The 25156-nt window shown below is 51.3% G+C and overlaps 1 protein-coding gene and 1 long non-coding RNA gene across 9 annotated transcripts in view; one reads left to right on the top strand and one right to left on the bottom strand.

Annotated features, from left to right (window-relative positions):
- Positions 1 to 795: 795 nt before the first annotated feature.
- The window catches only part of LOC121597936 (E3 ubiquitin-protein ligase Ufd4), a 28522-nt gene continuing 4161 nt past the window's right edge, over positions 796 to 25156 (bottom strand). For 2 of the 8 annotated variants that reach the window (XM_041924269.1, XM_041924266.1), the window contains exons 2-11: positions 23756 to 24569; positions 15931 to 16070; positions 14253 to 15841; positions 14044 to 14180; positions 13256 to 13675; positions 11593 to 12103; positions 10440 to 10481; positions 9906 to 10246; positions 3711 to 9832; positions 796 to 3430 (exon numbers count right to left, since the gene is read on the bottom strand). In XM_041924269.1, coding sequence (XP_041780203.1) covers positions 3148 to 3430; positions 3711 to 9832; positions 9906 to 10246; positions 10440 to 10481; positions 11593 to 12103; positions 13256 to 13675; positions 14044 to 14180; positions 14253 to 15841; positions 15931 to 16070 — 9585 coding nt within the window. In that variant the 5' untranslated portion in view covers positions 23756 to 24569 and the 3' untranslated portion in view covers positions 796 to 3147. Of the gene's footprint in view, positions 3431 to 3710; positions 9833 to 9905; positions 10247 to 10439; positions 10482 to 11592; positions 12104 to 13255; positions 13676 to 14043; positions 14181 to 14252; positions 15842 to 15930; positions 16071 to 23755; positions 24570 to 24669; positions 25049 to 25156 lie in introns of those variants that run through there. The other 6 variants (XM_041924268.1, XM_041924270.1, XM_041924271.1 and 3 more) reach the window with 6 other exon arrangements.
- On the top strand, positions 13683 to 17770 carry LOC121597946. The gene is made up of 3 exons (XR_006005488.1): positions 13683 to 13839; positions 16931 to 17192; positions 17264 to 17770. It is a non-coding gene; the product is annotated as an uncharacterized LOC121597946 (long non-coding RNA).

Raw genomic sequence — 25156 nt, forward strand, 5'->3', positions numbered from 1 at the left:
ATGAAACAAGGTGGAAACAGACAGACGAGCACAACAATAGCACTGCCACTGGCTGCAATGCAAACCCCGGCATCATGTGGCCATGTAACGCATTCCGGACAAGTACTTGTGGCCACTCATGTTATCTTACCACGTACCAAAGAGGCGAGGGAGGTGAAATGAAGCACCGAAAGTCAGTACACCGTGTGTGTTTGGGGGCCAGTAATAAACGAAGAAAATCACGCAAAACGGCACGACCCGGCTAAGAGAAGGAGGTCGTCGGTCGTTGGGGCCATACAATATTTCCCATTTTCCCTCTGGGGTCTCTCGCTTGTGGGAAGTCGGTGGGAAATGGTTGGAAAAGGTTAGAAAGCGTGATTTATTTTTAAATACGTTACACTACTACGCACATGCCCCACCAGCAAGCAAAACACGGCTCAGGTTTTTGGTCGCTCTAGACGATTCCGGGGGTCGTCGCTTGTTGTTTGGGGTAGAAATTTTAAAAATATAATTTTCAAAAAGTCAATCATTCGTGTAAAATGTGTCACCGTACGTTTCGCGAATCACCATGGAACCTTACTGAAAAACTGACAATTTAAACATGTTTTTTTAAATTGTTTTTTTTTTATTATTTTTGCCTTAATAATATCCTCGCACATAATTCGTGTTTTATTAATTCATATAGGAGCTGTTTCTTTAAAGTACTTCGTGTTGTGTGTTGGTGTGTTACCAGGTATCTCGCTGTGTGTGTGTGTGTGTATGTGTGTCTGAGGATTTCATAAGTTTCTCTTGCAGGTGTTGTGTTTGAAGTGTCTGTTTCTGTTTGTAGAGAGTTTTATTAATTGTGGTATAATCTTTGAATAGAGTGTCATAATCAATATTCATTCATTCATTAATGTTTCACAATCATTCCAGTATTATCTTTCTATAACATTTTTTTCTCTCTTTCCCTTTTTTTTTCTTTATGTCTTTCTCTATCTGTTTGCACTAAATTCTTTCCCTCTAATAACGCGGCATCCCCACATCCCAGCAGCAGCAGCAGTAGCAGTTCCGCTTCTTCTACTTTAATTGATTAAAAAAGAAAACCCTTGCGACATGGGTAACAACAGCGCAGCAAGGGGAGAAGAGTGGGATAGCCCCTCCACCACCACCCTCTTTCTATATGTATTTGTCCATTCGATTTTTGTTTTGTCCTATCTCATTTTTCTAACACCATGCCAAGTCCAACTAACAAACGCTTCAATACACACACACACACACTCCAAACATGGGAGGAAAGGGCTTATTTCTTTCTCGATCAAAATCAAAACGATCAATTCCAAGATCAAGAGTTCAAGAAGCGCTCTGGAGGGTATGGAAAGAACGCTCACACACGTTTAGATTTTAAACATTTTTCGAAACTATCCTCCAACGACAACGAAACTCACGCAGCATTAAGCGCACACATTGAGCATAATGACTGACGCGATCGTTTGTTTGGTTGTTTGGTGATTTTATATGTACAATTGAGGAGGCTATTGTGTGTGAGTGTGTGGTAGAGTTCGAAACTAACTACATTTCCTTACTTATGAATTTAGTAAAGCGCTTTGTATCATATCTTCTCCCTCTCGCTCTCTCTCTCTCTGGAAACTGCAACTGAAACCAAACCTCATTGTGTGTGTGTGGGAATCTATTATTCACTTTCTGCTTTGCACAGCTCTAATTAATGCCTTGGGCAAACGGCGCACACGTACACATACACAGCACACCACATACACACGCTACACTAGAGTGCTTTTCTCACACAACAACAAGCTGCTGGGCTCTTTTCCTCCTATCCACTCCTATCCTCTCTCTGTCTCTTCCTAATCATAAACGCAATCCGTTAACATTTAATGTAATATAGTCAATCACAAACTCATTTAGGTTCCTCATTCCGGGTTAGTAGTAGTACCATTAAATTTTTCATACATTTTCTTCAATCAATCAATCACATACATATTTTCACACACAGCAAACAGGTTTCTCTGCTTCTCGTATTCCGAGTAGTAGTAGTAGTAGTAGTAGTAGTTAGTCCTTCTAGTACTTATCTACTGGCTGCGCTTCCTTTCCCGCCCTACCGGAGGCGGCAGATAAGCTTTAAGTTTTCCCTCCATACTGAACTATTTCTCATACACGCACACACACACACACACACATGCATACGAAAACAAAACTATTCGTGTTTTTCTTATTAGAGAGTTGCTGCAACAAGCAGGCTGTTTTTCCAACTAGAGAACAAAACGCTAAACGGATTATAATGATGTGTAAATATAAAGGGGACTTAGAGTGTGTAAATTAAAGGAAACAAAATTAAGCAACTCTCCCTTAACCCCCATCTCCGATGGTGGTCCGTTCTGCAAACTGGGAGTACTTCTTTCCTCCTCTCTTCTCTAGTAAACCCCTAAAAAGCTATTCTTTTCTCGATCTGTTTTCCTTTACCAAAAACCAAACCATTCGAACAGCCAACACGACCGTTAAAAGCACTTTCTCTTATTTACGTTTCATATATCATGTACCTTATATACGTAAAGAACAGAACAGCTTACCATGTGTGTTTTTGTGTGTGTGTTTGAAATTCTTTTCTAGATTTTACATAAATTTGCTTCTCCTTTTCTGCCGGAGTAGGTGTGTGTATATGTAACTTGAACGAATTCGCGCTTCATTTAGTTCAATCGATTCGTGTCCTCCTTCGAAAGAGTCTTCAAATTTCCAAAGAGAGGGAGCAGCAGCAGCAGCAGCAGCGTCGTGCGTAGAGGCGAGACGCGCGCACGTGTGTGTGCTAATATTACATATATCATCTCTTTAGCTGGGGCGTTTGTGGGGGGGGGGGGGGGGGCGAGAAAATGGGGAGAGAGGTGCATGTAAAAATAGTTTAGTTTAAATGATTTTGTGAATTTTATCTAACCATTTCCCTTCCGTACTCTCACACATCATCGTTGCAATTATCTTCGTTTTTTGTTGTTGTCGCCTAATGCTCAGTAAACAACTCTTTCTTCTAATGCACAGCACACACACACACTCTCTCTCTCCCTTTTATATTCAGTCATTTCGCAACATTATCTTTTCGTTTTCAACAGTACACAAAAAAAACAATATAGTTTTTTTCTCTTTCCTCCATTCTTCCAACACATCCATTCTCCGTTTGATTTAGTTCAGATGGAACCCTTTCTCCTTGGTGGCCGTCAGCAGCCGCTCGCGCAGTATCTGCTCGTTCGGGTAGTCGGGCAGCTTCAGGTAGTGGACGCACGTGTTGACCGACGGGTACGACCCTTCGCCCGCGTCCACCTTACGCACCACCGTCAGCCGTGGGTGCAGATTGGCCAGCCCGCCAGGGGGCAGACTGCTGCAGCCGGTCGTAAACTGAAGGAACGCTTTCCTTTCCGACCCATTCATGCCCATCAGCACGTTGACGAAGCGCAGGAAACCAGGGCTGAGAAGAAGGGAAGAGAAGAAGAAAATCGTCAGTTCGAACCAACCTTTGCACTCACTCACTCACTCACTCACTCACACACACACACACACACACACACACACACACACACACACACACACACACACACACACACACACACACACACACACACACACACACACACACACTCACACTCACACTCACACTCACACTCACACACACACACACACACACACACACACACACACACACACACACACACACACACACAAGTGCTCTCTCCCGTCCGCTGTCTTACCTTTCCTTGGTGTAGCCGAGCTTCGGTTCCGTGTAGGTCATGATGTCTTCGCGCGTCCACTCCGGGTTCTGCTCGCCGCACAGCATCTTCCGGATCTCGTCCGGCGTGAACGCGGCCAGCTTGCTCAGCGCAAACACCTCGCAAAAGCCGCGATGGAACGCGGCCAGCTGCTTCGCGATGCCCTCCTGCACACAGAACGCCACGGTCAGATTGCAGTACTCCTCCACGTTGTTGATCGTCACGTCGATGTTCGCCCCGTTCGGGAGCAGGTCGGCCGACGCGTACCCGTAGTTGCGCGAGCTCGGCAGGTAGGTAAAGGTAAGCGCTAGATCCTCCAGCGCCACACAGCCCGTTTTGGTGTTTAGCTTCAACTCGCTGATCTGCTGCAGCTTCTCCTCCGAGCTGAGCGCGTCGTTCTGCTCGATCGCTTGCTTCTGCTGCACCAGCTCCTGCAGCTCGCGCAGGAACTGGTACCGGATCGGGTCGATTTCCTGCAGATTTTCCTGCGTCAGTATGCCGTCGTACCAGGCGCCATCGCTTGCCATCGCCATCTTGGATTGGTACGAGTCGACCAGCAGGTCCCGGTCGCGATCACTGTCCTCCGACAGGATGGACGACATCATGATGTCATCGCTGGCGCCCGATTTGCCCAGCAGCGAGCCGGTGTGGCCGGTCGCACCACGCGCCATCGAACGGCTGTGGCTGAGCAGCTGCAGGAAGCTGTTCGACAGGGGCAAATCCACCAGCCGATTGTCCTGCAGCACCTTGGCCAAAAACACGCCCAGGAACCAGAAGTAGCCCGACACGACCTCGCTAATGTCCGAGTCCTGGGGGAGCGGGGCGGGGAAGAGACCCGTCGATCGGCGCACATAGTACCCGACCGGTTTGCTGCCCTCGCCGAGATCGATCTCGTCCTCGATCAGCTTCGGCTCCTCGTCGTCGCACAGCCACATGCCGAGATCGCTGCGCTGCAGTTCCGCCGCGACGAGCGCGTAAAACTCGAGCGTCGGCCCCAGGCCCGTACCCTCCTCGCCGACGAACTCCACCTCCAGCACGGACTTGCGGTTGCAGTGCACCTTCATCACCTGTTGCGCCCAGTCGAGCAGGTTCTCGCCGCGCGGCACCTTCACCCGCTCGTGCTTCAGCCGGCCGACGCGGAACTCTTGCTGGTCGGCGTGCCGCGGGCTCAGGCCCGGTGCTCGCTGCCGCTCCAGGCTGACGTCGCGCTGCGACTGCAGCCAGACGATGCTGCGCGAGGCGCCGAACGCGGTGCAGCTGAAGTACAGCTGGCGCGTCTCGAACGGGAACAGGAACGGGCAGGTCTGGTTGTACTCCTCGCACCACTTGGGCAGGCTGCCGCTGGACAGGACGAGCGGGTCCTGGATCTGCTGCTGCAGCTTGTTCGTGATCTTCTTGCTCATGAACACGTCCGGACTGAGGTAGTGCGACTCCACGTCCGGCATCAGGTTCTTGTCGTTGTTGGTCGGCGTCGCCGCCAGCGACTGGTTGATGCTGTTGAGCTGCGAGAGCAGCTGCAGTACGTCCTCGACCGAGCAGTATTGCTGCTGCTGCTGATTGCCACCCGTTCCCGGGGCGGAGGACAGTGCACCACCACTTGAGGCTCCCGTACCACCAGCACCGCCACCACCGGAAAGGGACGGTGTGCCCGGGACCGGAGAGCTCGGTGACAGCGTCGATCCGTGGCTGCGCTGCGAGTACATCGAAATGATCGGTGTAGCACGGCCTTCCTCTCCGCTGCTAAAATCTTCCTTTCCACCGCCACCCAACAGCGACGAGGACGAGCCCGGACTAGCCTCCCGGTAGATGATCGTGTACGTTGGCTGCCAGATCTTGCGGAACTTGTCCTGCTTCGGCATCGTCGTCTGCAGCATCAGCTCCTGCACCGCCCGGAAAATCGTCCAGTCGGACTGCGTCAGGTCAACCTCCACATCGTTCACGCCGTTAATGTTCGGGCCGCGCAGTATCAGCGACAGGGTCGGCTGCGGCAGCGAAGAGATCGCCGTCGACGACTGGCCACTGCCCTGTTCCGGCAGCGCTCCCCTGCCCGACGAAGACGACTGTGGTTGCTCCGTTGGATCGGTCGCGCTGTTGCTGCCCGGCGCAGGAATATCCAGATCGCTCGTCTGGTTCACGTTGGTCTTGCCCGGCCGGGGATCGAACGCCGGTATCAGGGCGGAGAATTGGCGCTTCAGCACAAACTCATCGTCCCAGGATTTGCGCTTGCCGGCCGTCGGCAGCCGATTCTCGAACGTGCGCTCCTCCATGAAGGAGAGCAGATTGCGCGAAACCATCACCTGCAGCAGCGTGTTGCCCACCTCCTCGTACTCGTCCTCGTTCTCATCGTCGTCGTTCTCGTCCTCGATGTCTTCGTCGTCTTCCAGGTCGCCCAGCAGCGTCGGCGCTCGGCACTGCTCCAGGAAGTCCTCCAGCGACACCTGCTCGCTATCGCTCGACGTCGACGTGAGGCTCATGGTGAGGGCGGGGTTCAGCGGGTTCACCTGTCCCACACCGACTATGTTGTTGGCGTTGTTGTTATTCCCGGCACCCTGTCCGGACGCAGCATTGTTGTTCGACGACGAGCTGAACAGGCTCGGGTAGCTTTGGGCCGTGCTGAGCAGCCCGGTGTGGCTGGACAGTGCCAGCTTCACCAGGCTGGTCACCGAGTTTGGTCCACGGGGGAAAAAGTTGCTGTTGTTCTGCAGCACACCACTACCACCACCTACCAGCGCTCCTGCTCCGCTGCCGCCTCCTCCGCTGCTAATCAGCTGATTGTTGATCGGAACCGCCGCCGTCGTCTGCTGCGACGAGGAGGAGGATGAGGAGGAAGGATGCGATGCAGCGTTGTTGTTTTCATTGTTGTTGTTGGCGTTGCTGTTGGAGTTCGAGCCACTGCCGGACGTGCGGCGCCGTGCGATGGCCGCGAACGTTTCCAGCAGCCCCGGCGGGGGCGGTTGCGCGTCGTTCGCCAGCGTTTGGGACGCACTGTCCGGATGATGATGATGATGGTGATGGTGCGAGGACGTGCGATGGGACGCGTTGTGTGAATGATTGTTCGCTCCAGTGCCGCTGCTCGTCAGGTTCGGCACGCTGACGCTCATCGAGTTCGGCGAGGGTGCCACTACGGGGACCACATTCACTCCATCGCTGCCTGAAACGGACCCCATCAGACAGTCCATCGCGTTCGGATCGTCCTGCGACGAACCGCCACCACCACCACCGAGCACCGTCGTTTCCGTCGAACCGACCACGACGATGTTGTTCTTCAGATTGTTCGTCGCATCGCGGCCGCCCATCGACGAGGCCGGTGCTGGTGGTGCGGGTGGCTGTTCCGCCCCGATTTGCTTCGCCTCGTTCAGCACCTTCTTGAACGTGTTCGCGGTGGCGGTGTTGTTGAACTTCACGTCAAACTTGTCCGTCGGTGTCTTGGCGCCCGTGCCGGAGGACGCCGCCGGGTTTGTGCCGGTGCTGGTGCTTGCCACGAAGATGCTACTGCCGTACGATGCGCTGCCGGGGATGGTGGTGGCGGTCGTGCTGCTGCTGCCCGTCGTGGCGTTGGCCGGCGGAATCGGCGGAAACGCAATCTTGACGGAGGAAAGCAAGTTCGACTGCGTGAGCAGCTCGGAGGAGAGGAAATTGTTCGTGTTGTTGCGCAGCATGTCAACGCCCTCGCGCATCTTGCCCATCATGTCGAGGCGCGTCTGCAGGTAAGACAGGCCGGCCTTGCCGCTCGAGGCACTGCTACCGCTAGCGACACTGCTCGCGCCGCTGCCGCTCGTTAGATTGATCTTGTTGTTCGTCTCGTTGATGTTGTTCGTTTTGTTGTTTTCCTCCGTCGAGGAGGAGGAGGACGATGAGGAGGACGAACCCATCAGGACGGGAACGCCCGTACCGCTGATGTTGCTCACAAACTGCTGCCCACCGGCCGAGGAAGCGGTGGCGGTACCGCTTTGCTTCGCCGAACCATCCGAGAGGGATAGATTCTCCGTGATGGTGGCCAAATCGGACACCAACATGGAGGTGCTGCTGTTGATTTGCGACAGATCGGGAATATTGTTGCCCCGCTCGCTCAGCGATGAGTGTACCGTAACGGACACTTCCTGATTGTTCCCCGTGGCCGCCGTGCTGGAGGTAACGACCGAAGAAGAAAGATCGTTACTGCTTCCTCCACTGCCAACGGTCGCCAGATCGGAACGGGCCGATGATAGCACATTCTCCGTGATCACTTCCACTGCCTGCTTCCAGGACAGATTGTCGGCCGACGTCGCCTGCTCGGTGGAGGCCACAGAAGATCGGTTTTCGGTCGTCGCATCCGGCAAACTTGGGGTCGAGCTCGATTTACGGCTCGTCAGCACATTCAGCGATTTGTCGTAAACCTTCTTCTTGCCCGACGCGGTACTACCACCATCCGCCAGCTCACACTGAACGTTGGCCGTGGAGGAGAACTGATTGTTATTAGCTCCACCACCTCCTCCGCCCACCGTCGTAACGGAGATGCCACTGCTGTGCAGATCGTACGCACCCGCCATCAACCCGTCCACGTTGGCCAGCTTCAGATCGTACTTGCCCTCCGCGCCCATGCGGTACGAGTTGCGCATGCCGTGGTCCCACTTCACGTCGATCCAACCGTTGTGTATCTCCGCAATCACCGTGCCTTCGCCCGGCGGACTGCCGTCCTGATCGTCCCAGTGCCAGTCGACACCGCGCACCACCCGCGCACCGTCCGTAATGTACTTGAGCTGCGAACGGATCTGGCGGCGCTCTTTGCGCAGCTTCGCTTCGTTCTCCTTCGCCGCCGTTTTGTCCATGTCCTCGCACACCGACATCACCTTGCCGTAGATTTCGAACCCGCTCAGGCTAAGGTAGTGCGTTTGGCCCGACGCGTTGCGCCCGTTCTGGTGGATGCGCACGTGCCGGTAGCCCTGCTGCTCGTCGGCCGGGCAATCGATCGGCCAGGTGCAGGTGCTGCCCGGCTCGGCCAAGCTTTTGTCGTCCGTGTGCGTGAGCAGCGTGACCCAGCTGACGGCATCCTTCGACATCTGGAACATCCAGTTGCGCAGGGCCGACCGGCCGTAGCCGCGCGCGTGCCGCAGCGTGTACGCCGTCGGCAGGATGAAGATGCCGAGATCGATCGCGAACCACGACTTTTTGTTGTCCTTCGTGTGGCAGTTGACACTCACGCTGTCGCGGGACAGAATGTCCTCCAGCTTGCCGTACGGTAGCTGCTTGCCCTCGCTGCTCGTCACCGTCACCAGCCCGTACTGGGCCGGATTGACCCACTCCAGCGTGCGACCGTTCGTGCCAATGTAGTAGATCAGCCCGTTCTCGTCGAAATCGTGCCGATGGCGGAACTGCATCGTGCCCGGCTTCGCTTCCTTCATCTTGCGCAAGTACAGAAAGGACGAGCGCTCCATATCGTACCACTGCTTGGCGACCATCTTCAGTAGATACTTGTTCAGGTGGCCAACGGTCGCGAGCGGTTCCATCTTCAGGTTGCGCCCGGTACGATCGAACAGCGTCTGCTCGCAGGCCGCCCGCTCGAGCCGGAAGCTCAGCTTCTTGGTCAGTATCTGCAGCCCGTAGCTACCGCCGGGCGAATCGTACATGTAGACCGGCAGCTTTTCGATGCTTTCCAGCACCGCCACCAGCTTCTGCACCAGGATGGCGGCCGTGTTTTTGCCCGTTTTCAGCTCCCCACCGTACATGCACTTCTTGAAGATCGAAAGCCGCTGCTTCTGGTACTTGTTCGCTTTGGTGCGATTCATGCCCAGTTCCCAGTAGTTGGGCGAAAGGACGGCGACGAGCGCTTGCACCAACCCGGAACTGTACATCTCGTACGCACTGATCACGCCGTCCTCGTTCAGCAGGTGCACCAGCTCGGTCAGCGCGTTGTACAGCTTCTCCTGCCAGCTTACGCCGGCCGAGGGTGGTGTAATTTGCTGTGTCGTGCTGGAAATAAGCGCGGCCTTCGACGTGGACTGCTGCTCTTCCAGGGCGATCTCGATCTGATGCACAATTTTGGACAGTTTTGCAACGGCACCACGCGGTATGGCTTGGGCCGCCTTGAAATATCTGTTGTACAGGTCGCGGGCCAACTTGTGCAGCTGGAAGGAACAAAAAAAAAACGAGCAACAATTAGGATCTTCGATTCTTCTTACTTTCATTCTCTCTCCTTACCTGGTACTTTTGGGCCTCGGCCTTACAGCGCATCTTCTTCTTCTTCGTGTTGATCCAACCGGCCGCAAAGTCCGGCCCCAGCGTCGTCTCCGCGGTGAACGTATGCTTCGTGCCACGGTTGCTCTCGAAGATGAACCCGGGCAGCTCGTCCTGCAGTATCGTCACCTGATGGCCCTCGGAATTGTTGATATGTAGCTGATGCTCCTTCTGGCTCTGCAGCACCCAGTTGCCCACGGCGATGCGTGCCAGGCTCGGGGCCGACAGGATGGGCTGCGATACGGTGCCCTGCCGTACGGCGGCTCGGGCGCGCTGTAGCTTTTCCAGAAATTCGCCACGATTTTCTAATACGGACAGAGAGCACAATAATGGTTTCGATTAGTATGAAGGTAAACATTGCTTTAAACTAAAACTCCACTAAATGGCAACTACATATATGCAACTACATTCTCTCTTCCTCTTCACTTCCGTTGCTTTGTACTGTAGTTTTTAAAGTGTTTCTGCAACAGAGAGACGTTTGAAGCGTAGAGTTCTCACCTTCATTAGGCACGTTCGGATCGGAGGAGACTTTTTCCTTGCCTAAAACACGAGGTCGCGAGGAAAGAGGATGGGTTCGGAGGAAACCAGATGTCGGTTTTGATGAAAAGTAAAAGAATCAATTTTAACGAATCATAAGGCCAAATTGTGGTCTAACTGGTGTCGTCAGCGCTATTATGTGCTTCACAAGGTAAAAGCGTGCGCCGTCGCGTGTCATAATTGCGCAACCGTGTGGCATTTTGATAAAACAAGCTCGAGGAGGTAATATATTGAGTTGCAGCATTAGGCATTTAACAACAAAGCAAAATTAATATCCGAATAATTCGCAAAATGTCTTATTCAGTGTGGAACAAACGTTCTTCATCGTGTTTAAAGCAGTAAAAGCAACGGGTTAGTAAGAGAATGGCGCATTTTGTTAGAGTATTTCTTGCTCATGTCGCATCAAAGTGGATTATTATAGTTGTTTTGCGATATATTACTTCAACCAGTGCTGCAAAATGTCACTGTCAATGTCATACACAAAATCTGACTGAAACAAAATCCTTGTCAGCGTCAGCGTATTCAATTGTGATTTTCAGAGGTGATACTCAAAACGATTGGGTGTGATCAATGCATGCTTCGTGCCATTTTTACGACCAACGCTAGGTCAGTCGCTTTGTCATGACTTTTTTTTTACTGTGATCAGTTCTGCAAAACGTCACTGACATGGTCATGACAAATTGCGGTTGAAACCAAATCCGTGCAAGCGTCACGAGCTCTACTGTGATGATCAGAGGTGAGACTCATACAGTTGATCATCTCAGTTGTGTACGTGAGCTTCGATTCAATCTTGAGTGTTGGTGAGTGAAACAGTGGTATTTGGCAGTATTGTTCATAGTCAGAAAAAGGTATGAACATGCTAGTGACGGGAGTAAGCTTAGCTTGTGGGTCAGGGTATCGCGGTTGACTAAAGCACTCGCATGTCGTGTTCGGCATGTAATGACGCACTTTCATTGAGTATCAGCAATGAGCATCAAGGTACCACGGATATGTAGATTGTTTTCGTTGGTGAATATCTCGTGATGCTCATGACATTTTGCAGCACTGACCGTTGAGACACTCTTTCCAGCATTGAAATTATGCTTTTGTTATCTATAATTGACAAAAAACTTACCCGTACTATCGCTACCGTTCTCGGGACTGCCGCTCGAGTACATCGTGGCCAGTTTGCCGTCCAGTATGAAGCGGAACCATCCGTTCGATCCATTCGACAGCTCCAGTGCCGCCGAATCTGACCACACGTACAGACAGTCCCGTCCGCGGCAGATGCTCCAGTCGTGCCAATGGTACGCCTTGCCGTGCAGTATCTCCTTCGCGTCCTCTACGGCGACCGCAGCACTGGCGGTGCCACCGGGCGCAGTAGTTACTGTCGGAGCGCCCGGCGTTACCGTCACGACACCGGAGGCATCAGTAGAGGAGCATGCTGCTGCTGCTGATTTCGCGTCGTCCGATGTCGATTTAATTACATCGTTATTGTCGTTACCATCAAAGCTGGGCTCGCCCATCAGCGCTTGCACCTTGGTGTAGACGCCCAGCCGCGCGAAATGGTCGAGGAAATCGTTTTGCGTTTTCGACATCAGCTCCTGCACGATCGTAAGCACCACCAGATGGCCATCCTCGTCATCCTGGGGAGGGGTAAGCGAAGAATCGGTAGCAAAGAGGAGGAAGAGATTGTAGAAAAAATATGGTAAGATTAGAAAAAAAAAGACGGTTTCATAATAAGTCACGCGTCAGAACTTTGGAAAACAAAACAAACATTCCCGGGTTCTCAAAAGGAAAGCGGCTAAAAACGACACATTCAAAAACACACAAACAAACACACGCAGCACAACATCCAGCATGCAGACGCGCGTGACAGATAGTAGTTGGGGCTGGGGGGGTGTGTGCTAACCAGCCAGCCAGCCACACTCTTCTGGCAAATACTGTATCTTTGCTGAAAAACTAAAGCAATAACAACAGGGAGAGAGAGAGAGAGAGAAGGGGAGATAGACAATAGGGAGAAGAGGGGATATCAATTTCACCGATCATCGCAAATGTAAAGCAACTGGTCTGATCCACCGTTAGGGATCGCATTTTCTCTGGCCTGACAGTGTGCGGTGGAGTAGGAGAAGGTTGTTAAAGTGCAGAATTTGAACAGGAATCATGTAGGGGACAGCATAACCAAATTTTATATTTAAAAAAAGCTCCACTTTCACACTCTGCTGCTCTGCAAGCTAATTTACAAGCATTTTAATTGCCTAATTTTAACGCTCTGGTTACGTAGGGAGAAATAAAGAGAGAGAAAGGGGTACAGAAACATAATAAAATAACTCATAATTGACTAACGAAATCATTGATTGGTGTGTGTTATCAATTTTGTCTAATAAAAAAAAGCAAACCGTGCGCACATCGTCATCGTCCCATTAGCCAGCAAGAAGTAGAAGAAGAAGAGATGCAAAATATGGTTCTGCGAAACAGAGAATGATTGAACTTTTAAACACATTTTTCGCCAAATTAACTGCCTATGTGAAGCGACGAGCATTATTTTACAAATGGCATGTGACACATCAATTTTTGAATATTAAATAAAGCACCGAGCCGCCAATGATTATGCGCTTCCAATGTAATATTAATTCAATTCGCTACGATTTAGAAAAAAAACAAATGCGCAAAAATTAACGCAAACAATAAATTGGATTATAAAACTGGTGCCGGCGATAGGAATAAACCATAAAGAAAAAAGAAAGAAAGATAAGAAACACAAAATGGGAAGGGGGCAAGAGAGACGTTATCATTACCGCAATGCTAAGATCTGACCAATTGCTTTGGGTGCGATTGCGAGGATTGGTGGTGGTGGTGCGGTCGCTACTATTGTTATTGCTTTTCGAACCGGCGGAGGCACCGGCCCACTCTTCATCCGCGTCCTCGTCCGAGTCGTTTGCCCTTGCCGGGGTGGCGCTCGGTGGTGGCGGTGTCAACGGTAGCAGCGGTGGCGGCGGCGGTATTATGTAGCTGCTAGAATTGCGCCGCTGTCGCTTGGCCTGCACAAACTTGCTCAACCGCTCGGCGCAGCTGTGCTTGGTTAGGAGACTATGGCTAACGCTACTAGAACTATGGCGCGCGACGGTTAGGATCGGCGGTGACGGCGGAGGAAGGGGCGGATAGTACGCCGGCAACGCGGTGGAGGGTTGGCTCAACGGTGGCCAGCTGTAGCTAATCTGTAAAGGGGTAAGGGAGTAAGGCCCGAATGGAAAGTTTTCGACGCTTTAGTACAGTACTTCGCCACATTTCGTACACACGGCACACGGCACACGATTATGGTTGGGAAGAAATGGATCGTGTAGAGACTGAGAGCGAGTGCGATTCCAGCCAAAAAAAGAAGGTGAGAGTTCTTCAAATGAGACTGTTTATGTGCACGATTGAGTAATGCCAAATTTTGAGCAATTTCACCAAGCACAGCGATCCGAAAAGAACGAGGAAATCCAATCAAAAGTAGCGCCATGGGTGTCGATTTTGGTTGAAGCTTGGTTGGAAAGAGGAACTGAGAAACGTATTCAATGCCCTTTCGTCACCAACCAACACATACCTCATTGTCCAGCACGCTTGCGATGACTTCGACTAGAAGCGTGCCTAGGCTTTGCTCGTAACTTTGCAGACCCTCGGAGGAGCAGAGCTTCGAGAGCACCTCCGGCTGTACATACTGGATCATTTTCTTGATAAGTCCTGTAACGGAAAAGGAAACGCGATTAGTTGAAAGACACCTTTCTCCCAAAAACTCACACCACTAACACTCACCTAAGCTAGATCTACGCACGCTAGCAAGCATTGTGCTTTGGAAAGTTTTGCAGAATGTCGGTAGGAAAAACTTGAGATACACCGGCGCCATCTCCGGATCGCCCCGCGGTTCCCCGACACCACCAGCACCGCCCGTCTCATCGCCACTGTCGCCGCACTTCACATCGGACCGGGTTGCCGCCATCATCCACTCGCCGGGCGACTGCAGGATCGAGGCCACCTCCCGGTGGCCCTCGTCCGGCCGTTCGCGCGCCTTGTCCAGTGGCGTTTTGCCGTCCTCGTCGCGCAGATCCGGATTGGCACCGTGCTTCAGCAGCACCTTGGCAATGCCCGGTCGCCCGAAGCACGCGGCGTAGTGCAACGACGAGCTGCGCTGGCCCTTGTTCACGTCCGCGCCCTTGTCGCACAGAAACTCCACCATCTCGAGCGTCCCGAAGGCGGACGCCCAGTTCAGCAGCGTCTGCCCGACATCGTCCATACAGTTCACGTCGATGCCGCCCGACTCGATCGATTCGATCAGCGCCTCCGTGTCCTTGCTGCGGATGCAGTCGATCAGCTGGCGGTGGGTGCGCTCTGTGCTGGAATCGGCCCGCCGAACACGCGGCGCTAGCTGACCCTGTGATCCACCGACCCGCCCCAGTGCCTGCCGGCCCTCGAACAGCAGCAGCAGAATCAGGTCAGCCAGCCGCATGCAGTCCAGCACGCACCGCTCGTCGCCCTTGAACGCGCGCTCCATCGCCTCGAGCAGATTGGACCGGAGCAGATCGTGCGTGATCGAGGGCGAGCCGCGGCACAGGGTCGACAGCAGCGAGATCGTGGTTGCGATCGATTGGCTCGATCGGCCCGCCTCCATCGCGCCCTGCGCTGACTTAGGCGCCGACGACGACAGCTGTGCCGCGGACGGCGATGATTCCGGGTGCGTGGATGAGTTTGTTCCCAGGCTGGAGGAGATCGCAGCACTGCCACCGCCACCGCTCGATGAAATCTGTGGCCCACCGGCGGCATTACTCAGCCGCTGGAGCAGCTCCCTCACCAGCCCGTACTCGGCGAGCGGGGCCGGATCCACGCCCTTGCGCGTGAACCGATCCGCCACCGAGGCGAAGCACTTGAGCGCCCCGTCGGCCACGAGCGGATCCTCGTGCTGCAGCAGCGTGCTCAGGCTCTCCACGCAGGTCTGCACGTTCGCGCCCGACGGCTCCACCTTCGTGCAGAGCCGCGACACCACCGCCATCGCCGAGTGCAGCGTGTCCTTGTGGATCTGCGAGCCGCTGTCGCGGATGAACGCGAGCACACAGCTGAGGCCGCCGCCCTCGAACACGGCGCCCGCCTCCCGCGTGCAGATCAGCTCCAGCACCTTGATGCACTGTTCGGCCAGGTCGCGGCTCGTGCGGCTCTCGAGGTCGGCCACCTCGAGCCGGTTGCAGATCGCGCGGATCGCCCCATCGATGGCGACGATCCGGCGCGTACACTCCGACGACACGTCCAGATAGTACGTGATGGCGCGGGCCGTCACCTCGAGCACATTCTCCGGCGCCAGCTCGTCGAGAAATATTTTACACAGCGCGGGCAGGAACGTTCGCGGTGGACAGCTGCAACGAAAAGAGAGGGGGAGGGGGCGATTGTTTAGCCATAATGCACATACACACTGGCTCCATTGCAGCATCATCACCAGCCCTACCTTTCAAAACATCTATCTACATTGTCGGACATGAGCAGCAGCATGCAGAGTTGCTCCAGCGCAATCAGCTGCATGTCGCGCTCGTCTCCCTGACCCATCGAGAGCCATTCTAAAAGTGTTTCAGGATCGACGTCTCCCATCTGGAAAGAAAGAGAGAAAGGGAAAGAGATGCATTAGATCGTTAATTTTAAAACGGAGATGCCCCATCAGCGGCCGCGTAATGTCGTATTAAAAGGCCAGAAGTGCGTTATTTCAGTCCTATTTTTACCATCGATGGCGTGGCAGAGCAACGTGCACACAGTGTCTAAGTGGCCACCGCCACTGGGTCGGGGAATTAACGAACCGCCGCTCCAAAAGGCCAGACAGCAACCGCCACAGCCATCCGATGGGGCGGCCACTTCCAATGGCGCAACTATGACGAAAGCGTGCGCTCCCACCTTCCGTGCTGGGGAATTTTCGGCAAAGTGAAACTCGACACGTCGCTCGCGATCAAGCCCGATGTTGTGTAACCGATCAAAGCAAGCCAGCCAACAAACGCTCCAGAGCCAGCCCGCGTCGTGTTTGTGACCACCAACGAGGAACCAACACACATACTGTAGCATGCCATGGCTAGTGAGAAGTGGCAAAACATAACCGAGTAGCCCTTTTTGCATGGTGGGCACGCTCGAGCGATTGTTGCTGTTCAATATTGCTGCTGCTGCTGGTGGTGGTGGAGTAGGTTGATGTTGCAACAACAAATATGCACGCTGCACAAACAGACGGCGCTCGTCGTACCATGCACGAAGGGTCTAATAAGCGGGAAAGGGAGAGGGTGCAGCCGGGCGCCCATCAAGGCACGTGCGCGACAGCAGCCAACACAAACTTCCTCCTCTCGCTGCTGTCTATTTTTATGAGAAATATAATCAATACCAACGATAGAAACGGTTCCTCATAATTTGCTCCTCTTCTCGCTCTGTGTCTTGGCGTTGTCGTAATGGAAATTATTTTTTTCTTTACACAGCAATCACACACACACAGCTTCTACAATCTTATGCTGTTGTATTGAGGCGAAGGATCAGCAAAAAGAAATGGAACACGCGAGCGCCCCGGAGGCCAAACAGCGGTTATCTCTGATAAGCAGCGACCGGGAGAGGACAGCGGCCATACATACTACAACAGGGGGCAACATATGTCCTTATTCATTTCGAAGGTCAACTACTGCTGCCTTCAGAGGTTTTAGCAGCGGGTTTGTGTGGTCCCTTCACACGCCACGAGGTTTGAGGGTATGTTTGTTGATCAAAGTTTATTGATTTATCACTGGCATGAATCATAGCGACCTACTACTCCATTACAGACTAGCTTGGTGAGAGGGGAGCCCGGGGCAATTAGGGCACCCAACCCACCTCTCCATACCGGCAATGTTACACAGACACAGATGTTACACAGATGTAATTTCCAATGCAATCAAATGTTTAGAACGGTTCTCAGTGCCTGAGTTTATTAAGACGACCTTTCAAGAATGAATGAGACATTTAGTGGCACTTTATCGTTTCACAATATAATAATTGCAAAGTTTTTCGTGTTTTTTTTTGTCCGATAATTTTTAGACACTTCCCGAAATGTTTGGATTCGTTTCACGATTTATTGAGCGTTCACAAAAAGTTTTTGAACCGGAAATGCTTGGATAATGCCTATGAATCATAGGCATGCAAGGATCCTTTCTTCTAGAAGATGAGGTTTGCATTTATCAACAATCAAGTGACGAAACTGTTCATAAGGACAAAAGTCACTATAAATAAAAAATCTTTTTGACAGACATTATCTAAGAATTTCAAGTTTAAGGCATTAATAATTCCAGGGGACTTTTGAAATTATGGTTTGGACGCACATAATTTTATCTTATAATAGCATAAATTGGTGCAAAAGGTGCATCGCCCTCAGTGCCCCGTGTTCCCGTAATTTCTTTTTAGGCCAGATGGTTCGTATAAAATACGAAATTCATCAGACAATTTATGATGTTCGAAAGGAAAAAAAGCCTCGCCAGTGTTACTTTCATCCTTATCTTTTCCCACAAATGCACACTTGAAAAATCTCGCCCTGATAACTTCCTATATATTTCGTTGTTTTGCTCACACGCGCGCACGCCACCCCGCACTCGCTCTAGCCCGTATCATCCACAAATCCGCTCAGTTGAATAAGCCTGTGTGCTAGGGGCTTCCTCGAGTTTTCCTACCCTTATAAACTGTGGAGAGGAGGATGGTGGTGGTGGTGGTAGTATGCGTAACCTATTGCCGGATAGTAGCGATCTACAGCGCCGTACGTAACTCAAGCGGTATTAGCTCAGACCCTGCAAATGTGATTGATCACACCAAAAAACCCCAGCAAAGAAAAAATACTGCGAAAAGCGCATCCAAGAAATGTGTGAGTATAGATAAAAATTTGGCACAACAAAAAAAAAACGAAACGCACACACAATACACGAAAATGGCAACAAAACGCACCGCACAGTAATTAGCAGCAGTATTAGTTGCATTAATTGCTCAGCTTTCTTGATTCTTCCCACCAGAGCCAACCTCTTATCCAAGCCTGCCTCTGCCTGCCCTGGGGGGACCGGTTATGTGTGATTGTTAGATAAAAACAAAACCTTTTCAAACAGACAAACAACAAAAATCGAATTAATGCCTACTCTTCTTCAGATACTTCTTCCTGCCTTTCAACAGGCCAGTAGTAGTAATAGGTTCAATAGAATCATCATTTTCTTTATTGACGGCTATTAGTGTATTCGTCAGCTCCTCATGCTCTGCTGGGGATCCGATTATTATTCTGCCAGAAATTTGGCGGGGGAAAAGGAGCAAAAAGCTTGAGCCAATGTTCCCCGCAAAACAAATTGATGTATATCGACCGATATATAAAGCACACGAAGAAGAGAATTGATTTGAACCACACTGTAGCTCGGTCAAAGAATCAAAAGCATCGGATGGAGCAACAACAACCTCAACAACAAAAAATCATGCGGCCTTGAAGTGAATCCAGTCGTGGAATAAAAGTCTAAAATCTCCGGTCAATAGCCAGTCTTTCGCACACAGCACACACCTGGGGCCTACCTGCCTCGCCAGGGTCACACGGGCGCGTGTCCGAAAACGTGGATCAGAGAATAAGGAGCAGCTTCGGCGACCGCCACACGCCGAACTCCTACTGCCGTTCCGGAGTTCATTTCCGTTCCGTTTGATCAATACAGCGACCCCGAGGTGGGCGATGATGATGATGATGATGACTGCCTTCTTCGCCGAAGGTCTGTGGTGCCCAGGTGGTGACTCTGACGATTGAAAGATGGGAAATAAAACACCACGTAACTGTCATCCGGAGCAAAGGGGGACGACGACCACCACCAACAACAACAGGACCACACCACAGCAGCGTTTAGTGGCGCGTATTGATGTAGCTACTTTTATTTTCCCCCATTTCCATCAGTAGAGTTTTATTAAATCAATGAAATGCGGTGGTTGTTGTCAATTGCAAATGTAACAGAGAGGCGTGCGCGCGAACGGACCCAAGAACTCGCGAAGCGGCTACAGTTTGATCGTTGCCGAGTAGCCTTGGGTAAATTCCATGCCGAAAGCAAGCAATGAAGAAACCACTGCCGGGGAGTTTCCATTGCACAAAGCCGTGCGCCAGTGTTTCCGGAGCTCAACCGAAACTTGTGTCAGAAATGAGTCACAGTTTGTGCAAAAGTCTGATCAAGAGAGATAGGAGCTCCAGATATATCATTTTTATTAAACAAAGTTTTAAGATAGTTCTTTCCTCTCTTTCTTTCCTGTACACCGCTCACTTCAACCGTTTATTTGCAAAGAAGCACCGTTGTTCCTTTTTAGAGCTAATAATGAATATTTAACATAAGAAGAGTCATCAAACCCACACACAAAGACCAGCGGGCCAGGAGTACGACGGAAAGCGGCCGGGGTTTTAGTAGGTTACGGAAGCATCTCCAATGGGTTAAGAAATGAGGGCCTCCATCGCCACACCGCAAGCCGTCATCACACTTCCCTCTCCTCACTTTGACATGGGAAGATCTCTTCCGCATTATACACGACTGTGTCTGGTCTTTTGTCCCTTCCCTTTCTCTCTCTCTCTCTCTCTCTCTCTCTCTCTCTCTCTCTCTCTCTCTCTCTCTCTCTCCCTGACTTTAGGAGACGAACAGTTCAAGCGAAGCGATTTCATTAGCCCTCACACACAAACAGACAGCCACACAGTCGTCTTGTAAGCTCTCGTCGTTTCCCTCTCGAACGTAGTCAACTGCAAACGCGGGAGAGATCTTTGAATGCATTTCGTGATCATGCAACAAGGAAGGTAAGAGGAGCGTTGTGAGATGGCTTTCTTTACATTACGAGGCCAGGCTAAAAAGGTAAACATCATGATCATGACCGGGAAGACTGTGTGGCTTACCACCAATGGAGATATACACTCAGACACTCTCGCAATAGAGGAGAGACCACGGCCGACAGTCACACAACACACTTTATAAGACAACTTCCGGAAGATCTTGGACTCGGAAGAGTGCAACTCCGACCAAAGTTGTTGGAACAATGTAGCAACACAGCAGGCAAACTAAGTGGAATTGACACACACACACACAAACCGAGTCATCCACAAGTTGTGCGGTTGTGCTCAGTAAGGCGGAAAAGGGGCAAAGACTCCCTTTCTTCGCTCTTTCATACACAAGATCCACCACTTCATCCTCCTCGGAGGTGGTTTGAGTTGGTTGGAAGGAGCAAAAGCTCAACTCTCTTTATGCTTGAATGATCTCATAATTTTGGGTGTATACAAGGGTACACCATCACCTCCAACTCGCATTTGAGTTTTGAGCAGAACCCCCCCCCCCCCCCCCCCGTTTGCTCAGCCACACTCCTTTCTGCCACCAAGTTGCCAGAAGTCCGGTCGGTCGGTCATAAAAACAAGCTTGCAGCAACATCGGGGGGCTCTCTACACAGCTGGTTGCGCTCGAGAGGTTGATGTACACATCACACCGCAACAGCAACCAAATGCCAGATGCGAACAAGGGTAATTTATTAATTCCAACCACGAACGGACGGACGGTCTCTCTAGAGAGTCACGTTGTTTTGTTGGTCTTTATGTATGTTTTTTTTTGCGCTACTGAACACATCATATTAATGCGGTGGCAGAGAAAGGGAGCTTTTTACTCGTGTGTGTATGTAATATCTGAACGCTGGGTTTAGGTGAGAATTTAACACCAGCCTTCCGGTGCATAAAATGGTAACGGCGAATCGGTGCCCTTCTGGGTGGGAGCTCTTTCACGGCGACCTTCGCAGCTGAGTGCTGGGCGGGCAACAAAAGTCCGAGAGATAATGAAGGTGGACTCGGGGCACGGTGGGGGGGATTGGAACGGAGGTGGAAAAGAAAGTTGTCCCGGATGAGGGCAAAACAACCAAACAAAAACAAACCACCATGCGCGCATCTGGAAGGGAAACAAGTTACACAGGAAAGTGACTCGGGCCTTTTTGTTTCAGTTCGAAAGCCTCCGCGCCGTTCTAAGCTCCGCCGGGAAGAAGAAGGTCATCATTGTGCAAGTAGACCACCACCACAACACCACGCCATCATCATCATCATCATCACACGACGTTACACACATTAACCCGAGACGTAAGGTTCGGTGTCCCCTTCTCATCAGCCTTCTTCTTTGCCACTCAACTACAACAGTTAAACCACCACGACTCGACTCCGGTTCTTTAAGGGGGTAAGAGGGTTTACCCTCTTCGTTGAGGTCGCAAAAGTATGCCGCAGTAACACCAGCACAAACCAGCAACAACAAAATGTGCTTGCCTTTGGTGTCTTGTGGTGTCTTGGACGTTACTTCAAACTGACACTCGCAGAGAGCGATGGGGAACAGTGGCAGGGAGGACCAACAGTTCTTAAATTCATGGCCGACAGCAACGACAGAAGCAAAAAAAAAAACGGGTAATGTTTTGCATTCGTTGATCGCGATTAAGGGTCACGGAAACGTAACGCCACAAAAACGAGTTCTCGGAGGACAGAGCACGCAATAGCGGGTGCGTACGTAAAGCCTCAGAGTGTGGGGTACGGTACACGATACTCTGCAGATACGCAAATACGGTAAATGCGACTGTGGCCAATAAATACTCTAAGAAGATCGCAAAACTTGAGCAACGGAGCGTTCGAGTTCGACTGGTTTGTGGCGTTCTACCCCCCGCACTCCGCACAGAGCCGCCACAACACTAACGGAGCGACGACCACTCCAACAAAAAAGCTCACTTTGGTGAGGAGGTGTTATAGGTGTTGCGCTGTGGCACTATGAGAGAATCTTACTGCGCAAAGAATTAACGGCGCACACTGGCAGGGTGTGTGTACACCGGTTGTGCTACAGTGTTGCGCCCTGGGGCGTGCTTACGCAGTGCTGTGTTGGGGGAGAGAAAAAAAACACGTCCCAAAACCCACGCGTCACACCGAAAACCCGCCGCGGCGTGTTTTATTCTTTTGCGCAAAAAAAAGAACAGTTAGCCAGAAGGTGGAGCTAGAAAGGGGTGGGAGCTCTTCCACCTGTTTAACCGAATATAGGCAAACACCACGCCGCATCGTCGTCTCCATTGTCTTCTAATGCGTCTTGCCGTGGCCATAGCGTACCTACACACACACACATTGTCGTATTGTGTTTCCGTGTCGTCTCTCACAAACGGCTTCCACGCGCCCTCTTATCTTTCTGTACCCCTTATCCCTTCCCCGCTTGCACCGTAGGGCACAAAAAGGGGCAGACCTCGAACTGTTTTGACATTGAATTCTTCAGGACATTCCACCCGCGCGAAAAGCGCGACGCAGCTGCGCGCGCACGCTCTCGTCCGTCCCAGCAGCAGCAGCAGCACCAATTGAAACACGTGTTTCAATGCGCAACAAACACCGCCGTTCCGCTGTGAGCTATGGATTGCGCGAATTAGTAGGGACAGCGCGTAATAGCCCAGTAGTGTGTGTATGTGTGTCTATGGTTGCGCTCTCAAAAGCGCTTCAATCACGCCGCGTCGGCTGATATAGCGCCGGAGTAACCGAAACTCCACACACTCCGTCGAGGAAGTGTGAAACAAACCGAGCAGCACAACACACTGCGCCGATTATTTCGCATATCTCACACATTCTAATGCGTATGTGTGTGCGAACACACACACACACACGTGTTGCGGATTCCAAAATTGCACCCTTCCCTCTGGTGTGTACAATCTGGTTTTGATTCCTCGCTCGACTTTGAGGCCCAGGCATTAGCATGACCGTTAAGAAACTGTGCTTTGCATGCAAGCAAACGCCCGCTACTCCCCAAACGACTTGCTCTCCACCCGAACCGCCTTGAGCCCGGGATAGGGGGTGCATCGTGCGGTTGTGCGATGATTGCGCTTTATATTTATTTATTCTTTGCCCCTTCGCGCGCGCACACGGTGTCGATGCAGTGCATGCGCGGCTGCGTGATTCTGGCATAAGTAACAATCTCTCACAGCGCGGCCATAGGGCCACCATTAAAATGTGTTTAATAGGTGGCAATACGGACATACAGACAGACAGACACACAGACACACGCGACTTTGGTAGAGCTAAGTTATTACCGCGTGCGCGCGGTGTGCACCGAGACAAAGCGCGAAAGTTGCGCACACCAACATTCTGTCACCTCGTTCGTGACTCGATCGCAGCAACACGCAGTGTTTTTAATCCATACTTCCAAAACCATGCCTTCCGTGTGCATGTGCATATTGGCAACGCGTTTGTCCGTTCGTTTCTTAAAGTAAAGTATTAAAAAAGTAACATTAAGTTAAGGTAAACTGATCAAACTTACCTTTCACGCAGTGTGTGCGCTTTTTTTTTTGCTGCACACAGCAGCAGCGAATCCTTCAAACGACGATCTTCGTGTCTTCGTTCTTTCTACTGATCGGAAGGGGGAGGGAGGGCTCTTTTTCGATGGTTGTGATTACCCGTTTGCTACACGACGTCTGCCAACGGTTCACCATACACCCGACCGCGCCCGGCCTCTTCTTCACGCACTCGTTGATTTTTTGTTGTTGTTTTGCCCCCGTTTTATGCCATTGTCGACGATGGGGCATATGAGACCGATTTCTTCTCAAAACCAGTGCGCACCCTTCTTAATTTAGGGGAAAGGGATTAACTTGTTTTTCGGCTAAATGAACTGCTTTTGATACTTCCGTTTTACATCCAATTTTCAGCTGTGGAGGGATGATTTTCACTAAATTTCCACTATATAAAGTGTTTTGCACTGTGTTTTTTTTTTCGGTCGGAAAAACCAGTGCCTCACTGTGCCTCACAAACACTTGCGCAAAACCAGCACCCACACACACACACACACTCACTTGCACGGTTCTATATCCAGTGCGATGCAGCACTACGCTTTTCCAAATAGAGGCACGCGGTTTTTCTTTTCTTCTTTTCAGTGATCCAAAAACATGAAACTAGCACTCCGTCCAATACACACACGCACAAGCGACTGCTGCTTGGTTTTCTTGCCAGTCTGCCTGCCGGCGTGTGTGCCAATCGAATGATGATCAAGAAGGCGAATGTGTTTCAAGATGGTTACAAATTGCGGTTTGCTCTCTCCGCCTGCGAACTATGTTGGGTTGTTGTTTTCCAATCCAAAGCTAAAACGGGTAAAGAAAAAACACATCAAAATTAGTAAAAAGCGTAGTTAACGTAAAACAAAACAACACAAAAACAGTTGGGCAAAATTCTGCTAATTACTTCATTCTCCCCACTGCTACTTATCCCCCTTTAACACCCACGAGATATTGACGGCTCTGTAAATTCGTACTTTAAATTGGGTTTGACGACAGCCGTTCAGTACGCAAACTGTCACACGAAAAAACAGATTTCCACCATGAGAAAACACAACCGCTCGCCGTGTGTAATAACTGATGCTGCTGGGTGTGCCTGCATATCGTTCTTAGCCTTTTGGGCAGGATCGTCCCAAAATAGCCTGCTTCGATGTGATCGTGCACGGGAGCATCATACGCGCTGGTACTGTTTTTTTTGCGCGAGTTTTTGCGCGACCACTTGACACACACGCTTTTTTTCGCTCCCGAGGGAAGGAGTGCGTGATGTATGATGCTCTAATGCTTTCTGTCCACTGTCCTCCGGGCGTGTGTGCTCTAGCAGCATATTCAATAGACACCCCCACACCCACTACTGGCGGGGGTGGCATGATGGGGTGTTTGTATGTATGTTCGTG

This window comes from Anopheles merus, chromosome 3R (assembly GCF_017562075.2).
Source record: "Anopheles merus strain MAF chromosome 3R, AmerM5.1, whole genome shotgun sequence".
NCBI lineage: Eukaryota > Metazoa > Arthropoda > Insecta > Diptera > Culicidae > Anopheles > Anopheles merus.